Raw genomic sequence first — 19,557 nt, forward strand, 5'->3', positions numbered from 1 at the left:
TTCAGTGAGATAATTCATAATTGTTTCCAATTTCCATTTTCTTTTTCAAGAGCCCAAAAACAGACCTCTGGAAGACCAACTTAATACTTGTAAGAAATGGCATCTGCTACCATATAGATGTATCTGTTCTTCAAAGGACAGACTGATCATAAATATATCTCAGACGTTCATTTTCATAATGTTTTTTTGAGACACCGACTCCACTGAAGTATTGTAAACGAAGTCTATTGTAAAGGAAGTCTTCTAGGAAAAAGGCACTTTGTTGTCAAAGTTGGATTTAATTACATGAAGTTGAGAAGACTAGGCTTTTGTATTTATGAATACAGAGCAGATGCCAGTTTAGAGAATGTAGCCGGTAACATTATAAACAAACCAAACAGCGACATTAACTATATTCTCTGCAAACCAGTAAGTAATTTATGACGTTTCTCCAAAAACCAACATAGTTCTAAGTTCAACAGTAAAAAGAAAAAAAAGTCACCAGCAGTTGCTACGTTAGAGCTCAAGACACTGTTTTCAACAGAATTTCATGTCTACGGTTTGATTCTGTTTCAGAGCATGAATTGCTTTTCAGATGAAAAACCTGGGGTGGTGGGGGAAGGGGGTGGGGTAGGGGGAAAGAGGACACCCAGGACAGAAAATACTGGGGAATAACAAGAGGTGTATTTCTCTGGTCAGACAACCGAGTAAGGAGGTGGTTATTCTGAGAACTTCTCGAATAAGGAATATTATACTGATCTACTGAGAGTTGGGGAAGTAGCAGGAGCTTCCCTGTGAGACTGAAGATAGCAACAGGAATACTTCTCCTCCAGGGAGGTCAGGACCAGGTGTCGGTGCAGGTTGAAAAGTGGCTGATGATAGAACTTTATAAGTATCTTGTTATATTACCACACATGGCAACCCTATACAACCTTGAGTCCCATCATCACTGCTGTTGAGTTTTTTCATTCAGATTGATGTATTTCTCTTACCAATGTGTAAAAGGCATCTTCGACACCCTGTCTGGTCTTGGCTGAGGTTTCAATGAATGGAATCCTGTAACTCTTGGCCAGTTCATGGGCTTGTTTTGTGCCAACTGTCCTTGTTGGCAAGTCACACTTGTTTCCTACCAGCACCATAGGTACATCATCTGAATCTTTAACTTGCTTTATCTGCTCCCTGTAGAGGTTAATATCTGCAAATGACTTGCTGTTATTAATGGCAAACACACAAAGGAAGCCTTCACCTGTCCTCGTGTATGGTCTCTTGTGGCACTGTACTCCTCTTGTCCAGCTGAATCGAGTATATCCAACAGACAGGTTTCACCATCTATAACCACCTGCTTTTGGTAAGAATCCTCTGGTGGGATCATGCTCATCTACAAAGTGGTTCTGGAGTAGCTGGATTGTCAGTGCGCTTTTCCCAACAATACCTGCTCCAACCATCACCAGTTTGTACTCAGTCATTTCACACCAGCAATAATCTTAAACTCTACTGCTCCGTTTCAGACAGATTCAAGCCTACAACCAGGAAAAATCTGGAGACCCTGGAACCGCCATGAACAGCGGTACTACTGGATTGGCTTTTATAAAGGAGATTTATTAGGTTATGGATTTACAGTTCTAAGGCCATAAAAGTGTCTGTACTGAGGCATCAAAAAGAGAACACCTTCACTGAAGAAAGGCCAGTGGTGTCCGGAACACCTCTGTCAGCTGGGAAGGCACATGGCTGGTGTCTCCTGGTCCTTTGCTCCCAGGCTGTGTTTCAAATTGGCTTTCTCTAAAATGTCTCTGGGCATCTGTCTTCACTCCTCTCTCTTAGTTCCTGTGCATCCTTGCTTCTTTTACCCAGGGCGTTTCTCTCTAAGCTTCTGGGGGTCCTCTCTTAGCTTCTCCAGGGCAAACTCTGAGCTTCATCTCTTAGCTTAGCATTTCCAAACTTCCTTCTGTCTGCGTCTCCAAGCAGTTCCAAGCGTCACTGTCTGTGTTGGCCCTTGAGTGCTCTGAGGTACTCCAGTGAACTAATCAAGACCCACTCTGAATGGGTGGGGCCACACTTCCATGGAAGTAATTTAATCAAAGGTCTCACCCAGTCGGGTGAGTCACATCTCCATGAAAACGATCAAAAGGTTCCACCCTAATCAAAAGACTAATGAATCTGTTCATACAAGATTGTATTAAAGAACGTGGCTTTTATGGGGGACATAATAGATTAAAACCACCACACTTTATATCCTGGGTTTTTTGTTTGTTTTGTTTGGGGTTATTTTTTTGTTCCCTTGGTTAATCTCACTGCTTCTAGCTCAGTTTCCCAGTCATCCTGGAGCTTGGGTACATATATATAGAAGACTTCAGTCATCCTGTTGTATTCGGAGTAAGTCTTCACTATGTGTGGCAACAAGCTAGGGTAAAAGGAAGAGTGCTACATGCTGCTTTTTCAGGTCCTCTTTGCCAGTACACATTGGGTTTTAAAAGAGGATATCCTTTTGGTAAGATACAACTTGGATATTTCCCTAGAGTGGACTTAGGCACTAACAGGCATAGCCACCAAGGACATGAGGCTTACCCTGAATTAGGCCAGTTGACTTACTTCACTGAGCACAGCTCTAATCCCAATGATTATTTCAGTGAAAATTAGTTTTCCTTAAAGCCTGCCCCTGATCTTACCCTAAAGAGCTTCTGTTTTGTAGTATACCAAATGAATTTTTCAGAATTGGTGCTTAGAAACAGTGATATTTTCTTGTACAGTTCCCATTTACTCATATTTTCTCATATCCACGAAATACAAAAGAACGAGCTCTGTGGATTCTTATATTCTCTTGCACACACAGTGGTAAGAAAGTAAACCTCAATAATTTTTCATCTTTTTAATCCACGAGAAGAATGAATGGATACTATACATATCATTTGGGGACTTACCTCTTACTTGTTCATCTCCTGTGATCTTCACTTCCATTCTTATTAAATCACCTACTCTGTCTTTTTTTTTATTTATTTTATTTTGAAATAATTTCAAACTTACAGAAAAGTTGTAAAAAATATTACAAAAACAGTACACAGGACTTCAATATACCTCCCATGCAGATACCCAGATTTACCAGTTATTATCGGTTCGCTTTTTGCTATTCAGGTGGGGGAACATAGTACCTTACTCTTTTTTTTTTTTTTTTTTAATCTTTTTATTTTGAAATGCTTAAAAAAAACAGGGCAGTTAGAAAAATAATACAAATTCCATATGGAGAATTCCGTCATACCCCTACCCCTTACCCCCAGATACTCAGATCCAGCAATTTCAACATTTTACCACATCTGCCTTATCATTCTATTTCTCCATCCATTTATCAGTCAGTTTTCTGAACACTTGAGTGTAGCTTATATGCATCATACTCCTTGAATATGTATATTTCCTAAGAACAAGGATATTCACTTATGTTCCCACCTTAAATGCAGTTATCAAGTTCAAGAAATTTAACATTGATACAAAGCTTACAGTCTATTCCAGTTTTTTCATATGTTCCAATAACGTCCCTTTGAGCTTTTCTCCTCTCTTGCTAGATCCCATCAGTATCATATATTGCATTTAATTGTCATTGTCTCTTTAGTTGCTCATTCTTTTTTTTTTTTTTTTTTACTTGTGGGAAAATAATGTACAACATAAATTTTCCCATCTCAGCCACTCCCAAGTCACTGAGTGTGATTAATCACATTCAAAATATTGCAGTGCCCTCACCACCTTTCATTGCTAAAACTTGCGCATCTCTCCAAATAGAAATATTACATCCATTATGCATTAACTCCCCATTCTCCCTGCTGTGGCCCCTGACAACCTTTACTCTAATTTCTATCTCTATTAGCTTGCATATTCTGTGGTATTTTCTTTGTAGTAACCATGGGGCTTAATATTTGCTTGAATACCAACTTAACTTCAATAAGATACAAAAACTATGTTACTATACTCTTCTGCCCCCCACCTTTATGTAGTTCTTGTCACAAATTGTGTGTTTATTTATATACTGCTAGTCCAAAACTACTGATATATCATTATATTTTATGCATTTGCCTTTTAGATTCTGTAGGAAATAAAAAGTGGAGCTACAAACCAAAAATACAATAGTACTGGCATTTATATTTACCCATGTTGTTACCCTCAAAGGAGATGTTTATTTCTTCATGAGACTTCAGTCCCTTGTGTGTTGTCCTTTCCTTTCAACCTAAAGGACTCTTTAGCATCTCCTGTAAGGCCAGTCTACTAGTGCTGAATTCCCTAGGTTTTTGTTTATCTGGGAATGTCATAATCTGTCACTCAATTTTGAAAGATAGTTTTGCCAGATATAGAATTCTTAGTTGGCAGGTTTTTTTGCTTTTGGTATTTTAAATATGCCATCCTCACTGTCTTCTTGCCTCTGTGGTTTCTGATGAGAAATCTGCACTTAATCTTATTCAGGCTCCCTTGTACATGACCCTTGTCATGCTTTTCTTTTGCAGCTTTCAGAATTATCTGTTTATCTCTAGCCTCAACAGGTTGATTATAATATGTAGCAGTGTGGGTCTATTTAGGTTTATCTTGTTTCAAGTTTGTCTGAGTGTCTTGGGTATGGATAGTCATACCTTTCATTAACTTTGGGAATTTTTCAACTATTATTTCTTTGAATATTCTCTCTGCCCCTTTCTCTCTTTTCCTTCTGGGATTCCCACAGTGTATTGATTGGTACTCTTCTGGCTTTGTTCACTTTTCTTCATTCTACTTTCTGCTTCTCATTCTGAATGATTTCAGTTTTCTTATTTTCATGTTCACTGGTTCTTCTGCCAGCTCCAAACTGCTACTGAACCCCTCAGGGCAATTTTTAATTTCTGTTACTGTGGTCTTTAGCTCTGTTTGGTTCCATTGTAATTTCCATCTCTCTATTGATAGTCTCTATCATTTTTTCTAATTTTCATCAGTTCTTTGGGCATAATTGGGACTGTTTTTTTGTTTGTTTGTTTGTTTTTTAAACTCTTTGTTTGCTATGCCCCAGGTCTCCTCCTCATTGATGGTTTCTAATGCTTTAATCTTCTCCTTTTCCTGGACCATCATTTCATGCTTCTTTGTATGTTTTATAACCTTTTGTTGATACCTGGACATTTATATTAATGTGTTATTGCTGGCATTTAGATTCAGAGGCATCTGTTCCTTAAATTTGTATCCAGCTAGTGTTGTGACAGAACTTTCTTTGATGCCAGGAACTAACAACAAAAAAAGAAGGAAAGAAAACATCTTTCCCAGTTTTTGTAGATTGACTTGTGCAAGTGCTCTCCTTCAGGGCTTATCCATAGAGTGAGTTTAGAGAATAGCCCCAAGCCAAAGTGTAGGGGACTACCTGATCCTTTCTGTGCTTGTGTCTTGTCTCGAGCATGCATGTATGGCCCTAGAAATTTCTCTACTTTCACTGTTACGAATGTCTCCCCTTCCCTAGGAAACAGTATCCTCATGTTCCTGGACACTGTTTGTCCTACAGTCAGCAATCCCTTGCCCCAGGCATCCACTTGACTGCTTGCCCACAGCTCTGTAGGAGAGCTGTATGAATTGCCTTCTATACGTAGGGCTATTTCTGGGACAGCGAATCCTTCAGGCCACCACTAGACAGATTGGGCCAGCCATACGTGATCCCAGAATGTGCACAAGTGTTACTCTACTCCCTCCAGAACCAGGACCAGGTGACTCTGCACCAAGCCAATGAAGGGTGAGGGAGGGGCCAGCCAGGGTGCCACAAGATCCTACGGCTTTTGTGTGGCCTTTTTTTTTTTTTTTAATTTGGTGCTACCTTTATCACTGCAGTCCTTTAATTTTTGTGGAGCTTTGAGAAAGAAGTTTCTGCCAGTTTTTGTGTCAAAGCTTCTGCGAGGGGACAGAGCCCTGAAGTTTCTCATTCTACCGTTTTGATCAGTGCAGCCTACCTACTCTCCTGATCTCACCCTGGAACTTGTCCTGCCTCTGAAATCTTAAATGCAAATGTCTTGATTTCTGACCACACTCTTCTGCCTTTCTTTTTAAACAATTTTTTGAGATGTAATTTGCATGCCACAAAATTCACATTTTAAGTATACACAATTCAGTGATTTGTAGTAAATTTACTGAGTTGTGCATCTATCACAATAATACAGTTTTAGAATATTTGCACCATTCTATTAAGATCCTTCATTCCTGTTTTTTTCTCCCTTTTTAACTAGGTCTCTGAGTTACTTCCTCTCCACCTGTTCTTGGGCTTCAAACCGCATGGCTCCACTACTACTGCCCCAATTTTATAGCTTCCTCTTGCCATTAAGTCCTTTCCTTTCCAGCTTAGATTCTGTGCTTTATCTTTCAACACCCTTGCATGTTGGATGAAACCATCTGGATTAATCTGTTTATTTATTTTCTGCTAAACTCTAGTTTATGTACTCCATGATAAAAAAAATCACAATTTGGTGCACCTGTAAATTCATGGTCTTCAACTTCACCTGGATCTTTCCTTTCCCTACATTACTTCTACTTTTCTTTAAATGACTTCCATTCTCCATCCTCTTTACTCAGATATTAAGCCCTACTGAGGTCTTGCCTCTTCATGATGAAAATAGATCTGATCAATTTAGAACAGGGTTTTTTTTTTTTGTTTTTTTTTTTTTAACTAAAGCAACCAGTTTTACTTAATAACCATGATGACACAATAAAATGTGTTAATTTTATTAAATTTTGAACCTTGGGTATACCTGGTTCTTGTGACAAAATGATTGTGAGCATAAAACTCACCTCTGTGCTGAGGTGCTGTGGTTGTCTTGAGGAAAAGAAACACTAATATGCTTATTTTTAGTTGCAAGCTGAACTAGCCACTTTTTTTATGGAGCATCATTTTTACTTGAATACAGAACTACAACTGATAGACAAGCCAAGTTATGCAGACTTGCTCCAGTTTGCTAATGCTGCCTTTATTGCAAAATACCAGAAATGGATTGGCTTTTATAAAGGGGGTTTATTTGGTTACACAGTTACAGTCTTAAAGCCATAAAGGGTCCAAGGTAAGGGGCTGCACTTCACTGAAGGATGTCCAGTGGTGTCTGGAAAACCTCTGTTAGCTGTGAAGGCACATGGCTGGCGTCTGCTCCAAAGTTCTGGTTTCAAAATGGCTTTCTTCCAAGATGTTCCTCTTTAGGCTGCAGCTCCTCAAAAATGTCAGTCTTAGTTGCTCTTGGGGTGTTTGTCCTCTCTTAGCTTCTCTGGAGCAAAAGTCTGCTTTCAAAGGCCGTCTCCAAAATGTCTTTGTAAGCTGCAGCTCCTCTCTCAGCTCCTGAGCGTTCTTCAAAGTGTCCCTCTTGGTTGTAGCAAGCTTGCTCCTTCTGTCTGAGCTTTTATAGGGCTTCAGTGAACTAATCAAGGTCTGCGCTGAATGGGCGGGGCCATGCCTCCATGAAAATTATCTAATCAGAGTGATCACCTACAGTTGAGTGGGTCACATCTCCATGGAAACACTCAATCAAAGAATTATAATCTAATCAACACTAATATGTCTGCCCACACAAGGTTGCATCAAAGATAATGGCATTTTGAGGAACATAATACATTCAAACTGGCACACATGTTTAGCATACATTTTCTCAAAAACGAACAAAGTGAACCTGACTTTAAGAAAAACTACTGATAGTATTGGTTGCAATGATAAAACTTGAGCTTTCACGCAAACAGTGTAACTTGGGGAAACTATACCTGCTATTGTGAACTTCACAGACATTTGCAAACATGAAAATAAGATTTCCTTGATGAGATCGGTATACAGTGAAATGTATCAACATTTTAGAAGATCACCATAATTTAGTGGATCTTAATTTCCCAAATGACCAGTGTGCATGGTGTTAGAAAATCAAGCATGGGTAAAACATCCATTAAATTGCAAGATACACCAATAGATCTTAATAGAACAGAGTATAAAAAGTTCATTGATAAGGTTAATTTAGCATTGCAACATATCTTTACTACCACTTGTTGAGTTTCCATATAGTATTTTTTAAATGCAATTTTGAGATATATTCACATAACATACAATCCTTCAACGTGTACAGTCAGTTGTTCATAGTTCTGCATTGATCACCACAATCAATCTTTGAACATTTTGATTACTCCAAAAAATAAAATAATAATTAGAATGAAAAAGAACATCTAAAACATTCCATTCCCTGCCTCCCACCTTTGTTCATTTACTTTTTTTTTAAACTCATTCATTGTTTTTTTTTAACTTTATCAAAAAATTAAAAAACAGAATAAAAAAAAATTTCAAACAAAACCAAAACAAAGGAAGAAAAAATAAATAACCTGAAGTAACTACATTGCTTCCAACATGTACCTACCCTGCCCCAAGAAAGTAACAGACTAAAACAAAGGAATAAGAAAAACAAATAACCTAGAATACATTTCTGCGAACTTGTTCCTACCATACCCCCCAGAAATTAACAAGCCATAGTTGTTCCTGAGCATTGCCAGAACATTAAGTTTACCCTCCATAACTTATCTGTTCTTATTAGATAATCATTCCCCCTTCACTATTTGCTGTCTATCGCTAGGTCCCCTACATTCTACAATATAAACCATTTATTTTACATTTTTCCCAGTGTTCACATTAGTGGTAACCCACAATATTTCTCTTTTTGTGCTTGACATATTTCCTTCAGCATTATGTCTTCAGGGTTCATCCATGTTGTCATACGTTTCACAGCATCGTTCCTTCTTACTGCCGCATAGTATTCCATCGTGTGTATATACCACATTTGGTTTATCCACTCATCTGTTGAAGGACATTTGGGTTGTTCCATCTCTGTTACATTTATCAGTAGTTTGTAAAAGCAATTTCTTACCTCCCAATTGTGAATATTGCTGCTATGAACATTAGCATGCACATACCTGATTGTGTCACTTCTTTCAGCTCTTCTGGGTATATACCGAGATCCAAATAGTATTAAAGAATAATATCCATAATTACCTGAAAAGGCAATTAAAATACTCTTCTTTTTTCCAACTACGTATCTGTGCAGGGCAGAATTTTCTTTGTATGCTTCAACCAAAACAGTATGTTCACATTAGGTGTGACAATCCACCTGTCTTAGACATTTGGAAACATGAAAACAATGACCTCTCTTGCACTAAATAGTTTTTGTTTTGAAAAATATAGTTTTTATTTTAAAATGTTATTTATATTACTATAGTGGGTTCATTGTTATTTTAAATTAGCAAATATCTTTAAAAGTCTTCAGTTTTAATTTCTAACACAGTAAAATCACTAAATATAACTCATAGATACAAAATCTCTGGAATTCTCAATTTTTAAGAATGAAAAAGGGGTCCTGGAAACAAAAAGTTTGGGAACCAATGGAATTAGAGCTCTCTTAATTTCCTATTGAAAGCCCTCAAACTGTATTCACAGCCATTCTCTCCTCACTGCCTATTACAGATATCCCCCCTCACCTCCAAGGCTCAGGATCCATCCTATTTGACCTTTTCAAGGACCTCTTCCACCTATCATTTATCCCCATCTCCCTTTCCCATACCCTTTAAATATTAATAAGACTCTGATAATTTTAAAAACATACATTCATGCTCATAGACAAAAGTTTACCTTGCATAGCCGTTCTCTTTGAAGGATTTATCAGTAGTTTGTAAAAGCAATTTCTTACCTCCCATTCACTCTTTAACTTACTCCATTATGGATTCTACCCAAATCATTGTCCTGAAATTGCTTCCACTGATGACTTTTGTGTTGGTAAATTCAATTAACACCTTTTTCCCCTTACATTTTGACCTTGTGGCAATACTTACGATGCCTTAAAACAGTTCAAATATTGGCATCTCTGATATCAGCTTCCTCTGGTTTTCCTCCTACCTCTCTGATCATTCATATTCATGCCATTTTGTTTTGCCTCTTTTAATATCTGTAGTTTTTCCTTAGGCTTCATCTTTTCTCTTTATACTTTGTCCTCCTTACAGTCTTACCTACTCCCGTGATTTTGTTTTGTTTTTGTTTTTGTTCATCTTTCTGTATTTGACTTCCAAATGTTTACCAAAAGCCTAAATTTTCCTCTAGAGTTCCTAATCAATATATCAACAATCTTTTGGATAAATAGAATAGCACAGTAGTTAAGAATGAAGGTTCAGGAATCAGAGAAAATTTGGGTTGAATTTTAGCTCTGTCACTTTTTTTTTCCTTAACTTTTTATTGTTGTAATATATATACAACTGAAATTTTTCCTTTTTAACCACTTTCAAGTGTACAATTCAATGGTATTAATTATATTCACAATATTTCCTTACCATTACCCACTTTTTCATCTCTTCAGACAGAAACTCTGTATGTATTAAGTAACAGCTTTCATCCCATCCCACCCCCACCAGCCATTGGTAATTTATAAGCTACTCTGTCTCTATGAAATTGGTTTATACTAGGTACCTCATATAAGTGAGATCATAGAACATATTTTTTTAAGTGTTCATTTTTATTGTGGTAGAATATGCACAACATAAAATTTACCATTGTAACCATTTTTAAAGTATACAACATAGTGGCATTAAGTACATTCACAATATTGTGCAACCATCACCGCTAGCTAGTGCCAGAACTTTTTCATCACCTTACATGGAAACTATACCCATTAATTAATCACTCCCCATTCCCCATGCCTCCCAACCTCTGGCAACCACTAAACTGCTTTCTGTCTCTATGAATTTACCTATTCTGGATATTTCGTATAAATGGAATCATACAGCATGTGACCTTTTGTGTCTGGCTTCTTTCACCTATCCTAATATTTTCAAGGTTCATCATGTATCAGTACTTCATATCTTTTCATTGATGATGTATCACATTTTGTTTATCCATTCATCCGTTTATGGATACTTGGGTTGCTTTCACTTTTTGGCTATTCTGAGTAATGCTGCTATAAACATTAGTGTACAAATATCTGTCCAAGTTCCTGCTTTCAGCTCTTTTGAGTATGTACCAAGAAGTGTGATTGCAGAGCTTATGGTAATTCCATGTTCAACTTTGTAAAGAACTGCCAAACTTGATTCCCAAAGTGGCTGCACCATTTTGCAATGCCATCAACAATGTATAAGGGTTCCAGTTTTCTGCATCTTTGTCAACACTTACTAGTTTCCGTTTTTTTAATAATAGCTATTCTAGTGGGTGTGGAGTGGTATCTCATTGTGGTTTCGATTTGCATTTCCTTGATGACCAGTGATGTTGAACACCTTTTTAATATACTTATTGACCATTTGTATATGTTCTTTGAAGAAATGTCTGTTCAAGACCTTTGCCTGTTTTTAAATTGGGTTATTTGTCTTTCTGTTGTTGAGTCTCAGCAGTTTTTTATATATTCTGGATATTAAACCCTTATCAGATAAATGGTTAGCAGTTGTTTTCTCCCATTCTGTAGGTTGTCTTCACTTTCATGTTAGTGTCCTTTGACATGCAAAAGTTTTTAATTTTAATGAAGTCTGTTCTACCTTTTTTTTTTTGCTTGTGCTTTTGGTGTCATACCTAAGAAATCACTACCAAATGCAAAGTTATAAAAGCTCCCACGTGTTATCTTCTAAGAATTTTATGATTTTAGCTCTTATGTTTAGGTCCTTAACCTGTTTAGAGTTAGGTTTTGTAAAGGGTATTATGTAGGGGTCTTAACTTGATTCTCTTCATGGGGATATCCAGTTTTTCCAACACCATTTGTTCGGGAGACTGTTCTTTATCCAATTAATGTACTCAGCAGCCTTGTCAAAGATGAGTTGGCCATGGAACTCTGAAATCTTTTCCATTGGTCTACATGTCTATCTTTATGCCAGTACCACACTATTTTGATTACTGCAGCTCTGTAACTTTGCCCCTTTTTATTCGTGTGCTTTTGAACAACTTTTAAAATCTAAGACTCAATTTCCTCATTTGTAAAAGGGAGCTAATAGTACTATATAGGCTTGTAGTGAGGATTACTTGAGGTTAAGTGTTTAAATCACTTAGCACACTGTCTAGTACATAGTGTTCAAAAATATGCCTCTGCTGTGTTAATAAAATATTCTTATCCTTATTTTCATTATAATTTATTTTCAATATTATCCTAAAAACCTACTTGAATATCCCACTATACCTAAACCTCATTATGTCTAAAACTGAATTTATCCTTATTCCTCCTCTAAGAAACAACAAACAAATTTGTTTTTCCTCTATTCCTTCTTATTTCAGTAAATGGCAGCACTACCCCCAACTGCTTAAGCCAAATAAATGCCTTCTAGGCATCATCAACTCTTGTTCTGCGTCACCCCCACATCTAGTTAGTCATCAAGTCCTAAACATTTTACTCCCTATATGTTTTCAGAATCAGTACGTTTCCTTGCTCCAGCCATCATTATCTTAGTTTTTCCACAATAGCTTCCTCACCCCTTTTCTTTAGTCTTGTGTATTCTCTAACTAATCTGTTCATTTCATTTTTTTGCTGTTCTCTTCTCAGGCAAATTCCACCACCTTTTCAATTCTGCATGGCTTCTCACTACCTCTCTAGCCCCTACATCTCACCACAGCCTCTGACAATAGGCTACAGCCTTACTCAGTAGTTTCAGTTCCTGAATAAGCTGTGTTTCTCATGACCCTTTACATGTGCATTTTCTTTGAAGAAATAATCTTCCCTCCCCTAAGAGAAAAAATACCTCCAGTTCATCCTCTAGTCTCTGGCTTAGAGACTTCCTCCAAGAAGGCTTTGCAGAAACCACCTCTACACCCCTAACTGATTAGTCCCTTCTAGAAGTTTTGTATATTTCTCCTACATTTATTATACTATTTGTAATTGCCTATAATCTCTGTTACCCATCATGAAGGAAAAAGTGCAGAAAAGATAAATATTAAAATGGTCACACCTCTGAGTATTAGGATTATGAGTCATTTACTTGATCATTTTCTGTCAGAGCATGCTGCTTACTTTAAAGCTTGATTTAAACTTAATTTCTGACAAAATACAAATTTCTAGTAAAAGTGAAGTGAAAATTTTGTGTGTGCTAATATGTGTTTTGTTCTTTATACTTGTATAATCATTGTTTAACTTGACATTTTAGGAAACAATTTTATGATTTAAATTTTTTTTTTTTTTTTAATTTAGGATATGTGAACTTTTGCAGAGTGGAGCCATAATGAATAAATTTTACCAGCCTCATGAAGCGCATATTCCCTACCTCCTACAGCTCTTCATTGACTACAACCTGTACGGAATGAATTTAATAAATCTGGCTGCTGTCAAATTCCGAAAAGCAAGAAGGAAAAGTAAGGTTAATTTTACAAGTTCAAATGAAGGCTTTGAAACAAGTATCATATAATCAATAAGATAATATATATTTAGAAAATAATTACTGAGTAGATCAAGAATGAGAAGAAATACTGCAAAATTGGCTTTGAGGTATTCAGGAAAAGCATTTCCGAAGAAATGTGTTTTTTTGTTGTTATAACAGCTTTATTTAGGTATAATTCCCAAACCTTACAATTCATCCATTTAAATTGAACAATTCAGTGGTTTATTCAGGGTTATATAAACATCACCACAACCAATTTTAGAAACTTTCTTCACCTCAGAAAGAAATCCTGCACTTTTTCGCTCTCATCTGCCATTCCTTCCATCCTGTACCCCAACTCCTAAGCAACTAATCTACTTTCTGTCCCTGTATATTTGCCCATCCTGGACATTAAACAGAATCTGTGTGTGGGGTTTTTTGTGACTTGCTTCTTTTTCCTAGCAAAATGTTTACAAGGTCATCCATGTTGTACCATGTATAAGTACTTCATTCCTTTACGTGATCTAATAATATTCTGTTGTGGTATTGATATACCACACTTGTTTATTCATTCATCAGTTGATGGGCATTTCAGTTGTTTCCACTGTTCGGCTCTTATAAACTATGCTGCTGTGAATATTAGAGTACAAAATTTGTGGGGCCATATGTCTTCCTTTCTGTTGGACATATACTGAGGAGTAGAATTGCTCAGTCAAATAGTAACTCTCTATTTAACTTTTTGAGGTACTGCCAAACTGTTTTCCAAAGCTCTGGACCATTTTACATTCCCACCAGCAGTGTGCGAGGGTTCCGATTTCTCCATGTTCATGCCAACACTTGTTACCTGACTCTTTGATTCTTGCCTTACTAGTGATTGTGAAGTGATATTTCATTGTGGTTCAAATTGGCATTTCCCTAAAAGCTAATGATGTTGAACATCTTTTTCATGTGCTTATTGGCCGTTTATATATCTTCTTTGAAGAAATGTCTATTCAGATCCTTTTCCCATTTTTAAATGGGGTTATTTTTCCTTTTATTATTGAGTTGTAAGTGTTCTGTATCTATTCTAAATACAAGTCCCCTACATGATTTGAAAATATCATCTCTGATTCTTTGCATTGTCTTTTCACTTTCTTAATAGTGAAGCACAGAAGATATGTACTTTGAAGCACAAAATTTTTCATTTTGATGAAGGCCTATTAATCTATATTTCTGTGATTGCTTATTCTTATGGGTCATATCTAAGAATCCATTGGCAAATCCAAGGCCACAAGATTTTATCCTCATGTTTTTTCCTAAGAGTTTTATAATTTGGGGCTCTTATCTTCAGGTGTTTAATCCATTTTTAGTTCATGTTTGTATATAGTGTGAAGAATGGGGTCCAGCTTCATTCTTTTCCATGTGGCTATCTAGTCCCAGCACCATTTGTTGAATTGACTGTTCTTTCCCCATTGAATGGTACCCTTGTCAACGAGCAGTTGACAGTAAATGTGAGGGTTTATTTCTGGACTCTGAATTCTATTACATCGATCTCTATGACTTTCCTTATGCCAAAACACAGTGTCTTGCTTATAGCACCTCTGTAGTTACTCTTCAAAGATTTCTAAACTTCTAATTTCATGGGAGTATGAGTTCTCCAACTTTGTTCTTTTTCAAGATTATTTTGGCTCTTCTGGGTTCCTTGAGTTTCCATATGAATTTTAGGATGAGCTTCTCGGTTTCTAGAAAGAAGCCACTTAGGATTCTGATAGCAGTTGCATTCAATCTATAGATCAGTTTGGAGAGTATTACCATCTTAACAGTATTAATTCTTCTGATCGTGGAGTGTCTTTCCGTTTATTTCAACAATGTTTTATAGGTTTCAGAGTATGTTTTGCAATTCCGTGTTAAATGTGTTTCTATTTTATTCCTTTTGACGCTATTGTAAATGGATTTGTTTTTTTAATTTAATTTTTGGATTTGTCATTGTAAGAATATCAAAATACAGTTGATTTTGTATATTGATCTTTATGCTGCAAACTTGTTGAACTTGTTTATTTGTTCTAATAGTTTTTTTCGTGGATTTTTCTATATGCAAAATCATGGCATCTGTGAAGAGAGAGAGTTTTATTTCTTCCTTTCCAATCCGGATGACTTTTATTTCTTTTTCTTGTCTATTTACTCTGGCTAGAGCCTCCAGTACAGTGTTGACTATAACTTGCCAGAGTGGATCTATCCTTGCCTTGTTTCTGATCTTAGAAGGAAAGCATCCATTCTTTCAGTATTAAATATGATGCTAGCTTTTCAAATGTGACCTTTATCAGGTTGAGGAAGTTCCTTACTATTCCTAGTTTTTTGAGTGTTATTATCATGAAATGGTGTTGGATTTTGTCAGATGCTTTTTCTGCATCTATCAAGATGATCATGGGACCTTTGTTCTTTATTCTATTGATATGGTGCATTACATCGATTGATTTTCAGATCTTAAACCAACCTGGTGTTCCTGAGATAATTTCCACTTGGTCAAAGTATATAATTATTTTTATATATTGCTGGATTTGGTTTGCTAGTACTCTGCTGAGGATTTTTGCCTCTATATTTATAGTTTTCTTTTCCTGCAATGTCTTTGTCTGATTTCAGTATCAGGATAATGCTGGTCTTATAAATGAGTTGGGAAGTGTTCTCATTATTTCTTGGAAGAGTTTGTGAAGAATTGGTATTAATTCTTCTTTAAAGGTTCTGGGCCTGGACTTTCCTTGTGGGTATTCTTTTTAATTACTAATTCAATCTCTTATTATAGGTCTATTAAGATTTTCTGTTTCTTTTTGATTCAGTTTTGGCATTTGTGTCTTTTTATGAATTTGTTTCACCTTGGTTGTCTGTTTATCTAATTTGTTGGCATTCAGTTGTTCATAGTATTCCTTCATAATCATTTTTATTTCTGTAAGATTGTAGTAATGCCTTCTTTCACTTCTGATTATAGTGATTTGAGTGTTGTTGCTTTGTTTTATTGTTGGTAAAGTTTTTCTTGATTAAAGTTTTGTCAATTTTTTCTTTTTAAAGAACCAGCTTTTGGTTTTATTGATTTTTCTCTATTGTTTTTATATTCACTATTTCATTAATAACCAATCTAATCTTTATTATGTCCTTCCTTCTGCTTGCTTTCAGTTTAGATAACCCTTCTTTTTCTGGTTCCTCAAGATGGGAAGTTAGGTTATTGATTTGAGATCTTTCTTCATTTTTTGTACAAGCATTTATAGCCATAAATTTTGGTATATTGTGTCTTCATTTTCATTCATATCAGGGTATTTTCTAATTTCCCTAAATTCCCAAATAATTTCTAATTCTTTGACCTATTGATTATTTAGGAGCGTGTTGTTTAATTTTCTTACACTTGTGAATTTCCCACATTTCTTAAGAAATGGCTTTTTAAGCTTGGTTTTCATAGAGTTAATGAGTATGATGGTGGAAAATGGTGAGGAAGGCACTACAGTATGGTGGAAAGATCCTAGGTTGAGTCCAAAGATCTGGGTTTTCATCTTGACTGTCACTCAGTTTTGTTATTAAACATAGGCAAAATGTTGGCCCTATCTGACAGGAAGGTTTTGAGGATTATGTGAAATAGGATATGTATACAGTACCAGACACATAGAATTTTGTTCTCTCTGCATTTTTCTGACCAATATTACCTCATCTTTTTTTTTTTTTTTTCCTTTTTTGTACTGGCAAACTATTAGAATTGGCACCTTTCATTATCTGCTATTTTTTCCTTGTAACATAGTAACATCACTGCCATCATCAGGGAAAGTATTTCTGAAGAAAAACACAGTAGACAAAATTGTCTACCAAAACATTTCTAAATTCAAATTAGAGTAAAATCTAATTCTTTTATTAGTTTTCAAAGTCCCACATGATCTAGCACCTACCTCCATCTCATGGTTTTTTATTTTTGCTTTTAGTCCATTACTCTCTGACCATAGTGGCTCTCTGTTTGTTCTTCCACCATACCTGCCATGCTCCCTCATTAGGGCCCTTGCTTGGAGTACTCTTCTCCATGATCTGCCAGTATCTGGTTCTTTCATGTCACTCAGATCTCAGATTAAAAGTCACCTATGCAGAAAAACCTTCTTTGAATACCCGATCTAGTAGCCATCCCATCACTCTCATACGTTCTCTACATGGTATTTAATACTCACTATCTGATATTTTTCATTGTTAATTTATTGTCTCCTGCACAAATGTGTAAGCTCAATGACAACAAGTCTTTCAGTATGATTAAAAAAAAAAAACAACTATAATATTTGTATGGCACAGAGGGGTAGAGAGATGAGGCTGCCTGTGGACAGAGGTACCTGTGGAGTTAGAGAGTAGGTCCAGCTGCAGCCAGGGCTGAAAGAATCAATGTCTCAGCCAATCTCTTTTCCATTCATCAGTAACCAACAGTGCCATATGTGGGAGCTCTTCACTAATCTACCATAATCATTCCCTCAATGTTTCTCTCTCTCTCTCATTTTTTTTTCCCACTTCCTTACTGCCATACTTTAAAAATTACAAATTAACATATTAAAAAACTTTTTAGTCCTGGAATGATTAAATCTGTTCAACTTTGTTTAAATCGGAGTCTCCCACTTTTTTCTCTTTTAACATAACATTCATTAAATACCCCTTTGAACACACCTTTGGGGATGTTGCTCTAGCATCTTTTGCCTTTTTTCCTTGTTGGATTTCTTTTCTTCTCCTTCTCTTAAAACAAATGAAACCAATATTTTTCTTCTAACTCTACTGCCCCTTCTAAGTGCTATATGTTTTTTTCTTTTCCTTTACTGTGAAACTTCTTGAACCAGAAGTCAGCATTTGTTGTTTCTTAGTTTACCAGCCATTCTCTTCTGGTTGAAGTTCTTCCATCTCTTCTAACATACCCAAGCTGTTTTTCTCAAAAATCACCAAGGAGGAATTTTTGTTTCCCTAGGTTATTGGGATCAACCCTCCTGCTAAAAAAATTTATAAGCTATGATTTAAAAAAAAAAAAAAAAAGACATCTTAAATGCATCAAAGGGATTACAAAACAATAAAGAAGTACTGGTCAAAAGAGGGAATAGAGTGCTGAAACAGTCTTTGACCTGAGGATGTTTGCTACTCCTAGAAAATTTAGAATCAAGTTTAAATAACAATTAATAGTTTACTAAGTGCCAGTTTTTCTCATCTTCTCAATATTTTAGAATAGTTTAAAATTCCTAAGAAAAACCAAATTGTATACGAATAGCTGTCCTGGTATATATAAACTATGTATCTAAATAAATAGCTGTTCCTTGGACCTTAGGAACCCAAGAGTGAAATCATATGATAAAGGATGAGGAAGGCTTGGCGGTCCAATAACTCCCTTTTTCTCCATGGAGGAAGAGACTAAAAAGTAAAGGAAAGAAAAGAGAAGACACTCAAAAAGTAGGAGAAAGATGATTATCCACTGCCTAACTTTCTTACTTGCAGGGCCTAAAGATGCCTAGTTTCCCCCATCTTTGTGAGGGCTATGTTATTTCATATTCAGGAGATCCTCCCTTTTTTTGCAGTGTAGAGATTTTTAATAATAAAGATTTAAGGACTCACACTACCCAATTTCAAGACTTATATAATATAGAGCTTACAGTAATTAAGATAGTGTGGTATTGGTAAAGGATATACACATAGATCAATGGAGCAGAGTGGAGCTGAAATAGACCCACACAGATAAAGTCAACAGATTTTTGATGGGGATACAAAGGTAATTCAGTGGAGAAAGGATCATCTTTTCAACAAATAGTGCTCGAGTAATTGGATGTCCGTATGACAAAACAAAACAACAAAAAAGCAAAACCCAGATACATCTTCCATAAAAATTAACTCAAAATGAATTATAGACACAAATGTAAATGAAACATTTAAACTTCTAGAAGAAAATATAAGAAAAATCTGCACAAACTTGGGTTTAGTGATTCATTTTTAGATACAGTGTGGTTTTTCCATGAAAGGAAAAATAAGTTGGATTTTATCAAAACTAAAAAGTTTCCTTCTGCAAAAAATAGTGTTAAGAGGATGAAAAGACAAGTCTCAGTTTAGGAGAAAATATTTGCAAATCACAAATCTGATAAAGGGCTTGTATCAGAATATATAAAGCATGAAAAAACAACCCAGTTCAAAAATGGACAAAAGACCTGAACTGACCCTTCAGTGAAGAAGATATACGGATGGCAAATACATGAAAAGATGATGCTCAATCTGTGTCATTAGGGAGATGCAGAGCACTATATACCTACTAAAATGGCT

At 36.0% G+C, this 19,557-nt stretch overlaps 1 protein-coding gene and 1 pseudogene across 12 annotated transcripts in view; one reads left to right on the plus strand and one right to left on the minus strand.

Moving 5' to 3' along the window:
* Nucleotides 1-19,557, plus strand: part of REV3L (REV3 like, DNA directed polymerase zeta catalytic subunit) — a 229,754-nt gene that overhangs the window by 104,499 nt on the left and 105,698 nt on the right. For 11 of the 12 annotated variants that reach the window (XM_037843747.1, XM_037843748.1, XM_037843746.1 and 8 more), the window contains one exon: nt 13,113-13,273. In XM_037843747.1, coding sequence (XP_037699675.1) covers nt 13,113-13,273 — 161 coding nt within the window. Of the gene's footprint in view, nt 1-1,164; nt 1,328-13,112; nt 13,274-19,557 lie in introns of all 12 variants that reach the window. The other variant, XM_037843758.1, reaches the window with a different exon arrangement.
* Nucleotides 880-1,614, minus strand: LOC119539899 (annotated as a pseudogene).

Source organism: Choloepus didactylus, chromosome 7, assembly GCF_015220235.1.
Source record: "Choloepus didactylus isolate mChoDid1 chromosome 7, mChoDid1.pri, whole genome shotgun sequence".
In the NCBI taxonomy this organism is placed as follows: Eukaryota; Metazoa; Chordata; class Mammalia; order Pilosa; family Megalonychidae; genus Choloepus; species Choloepus didactylus.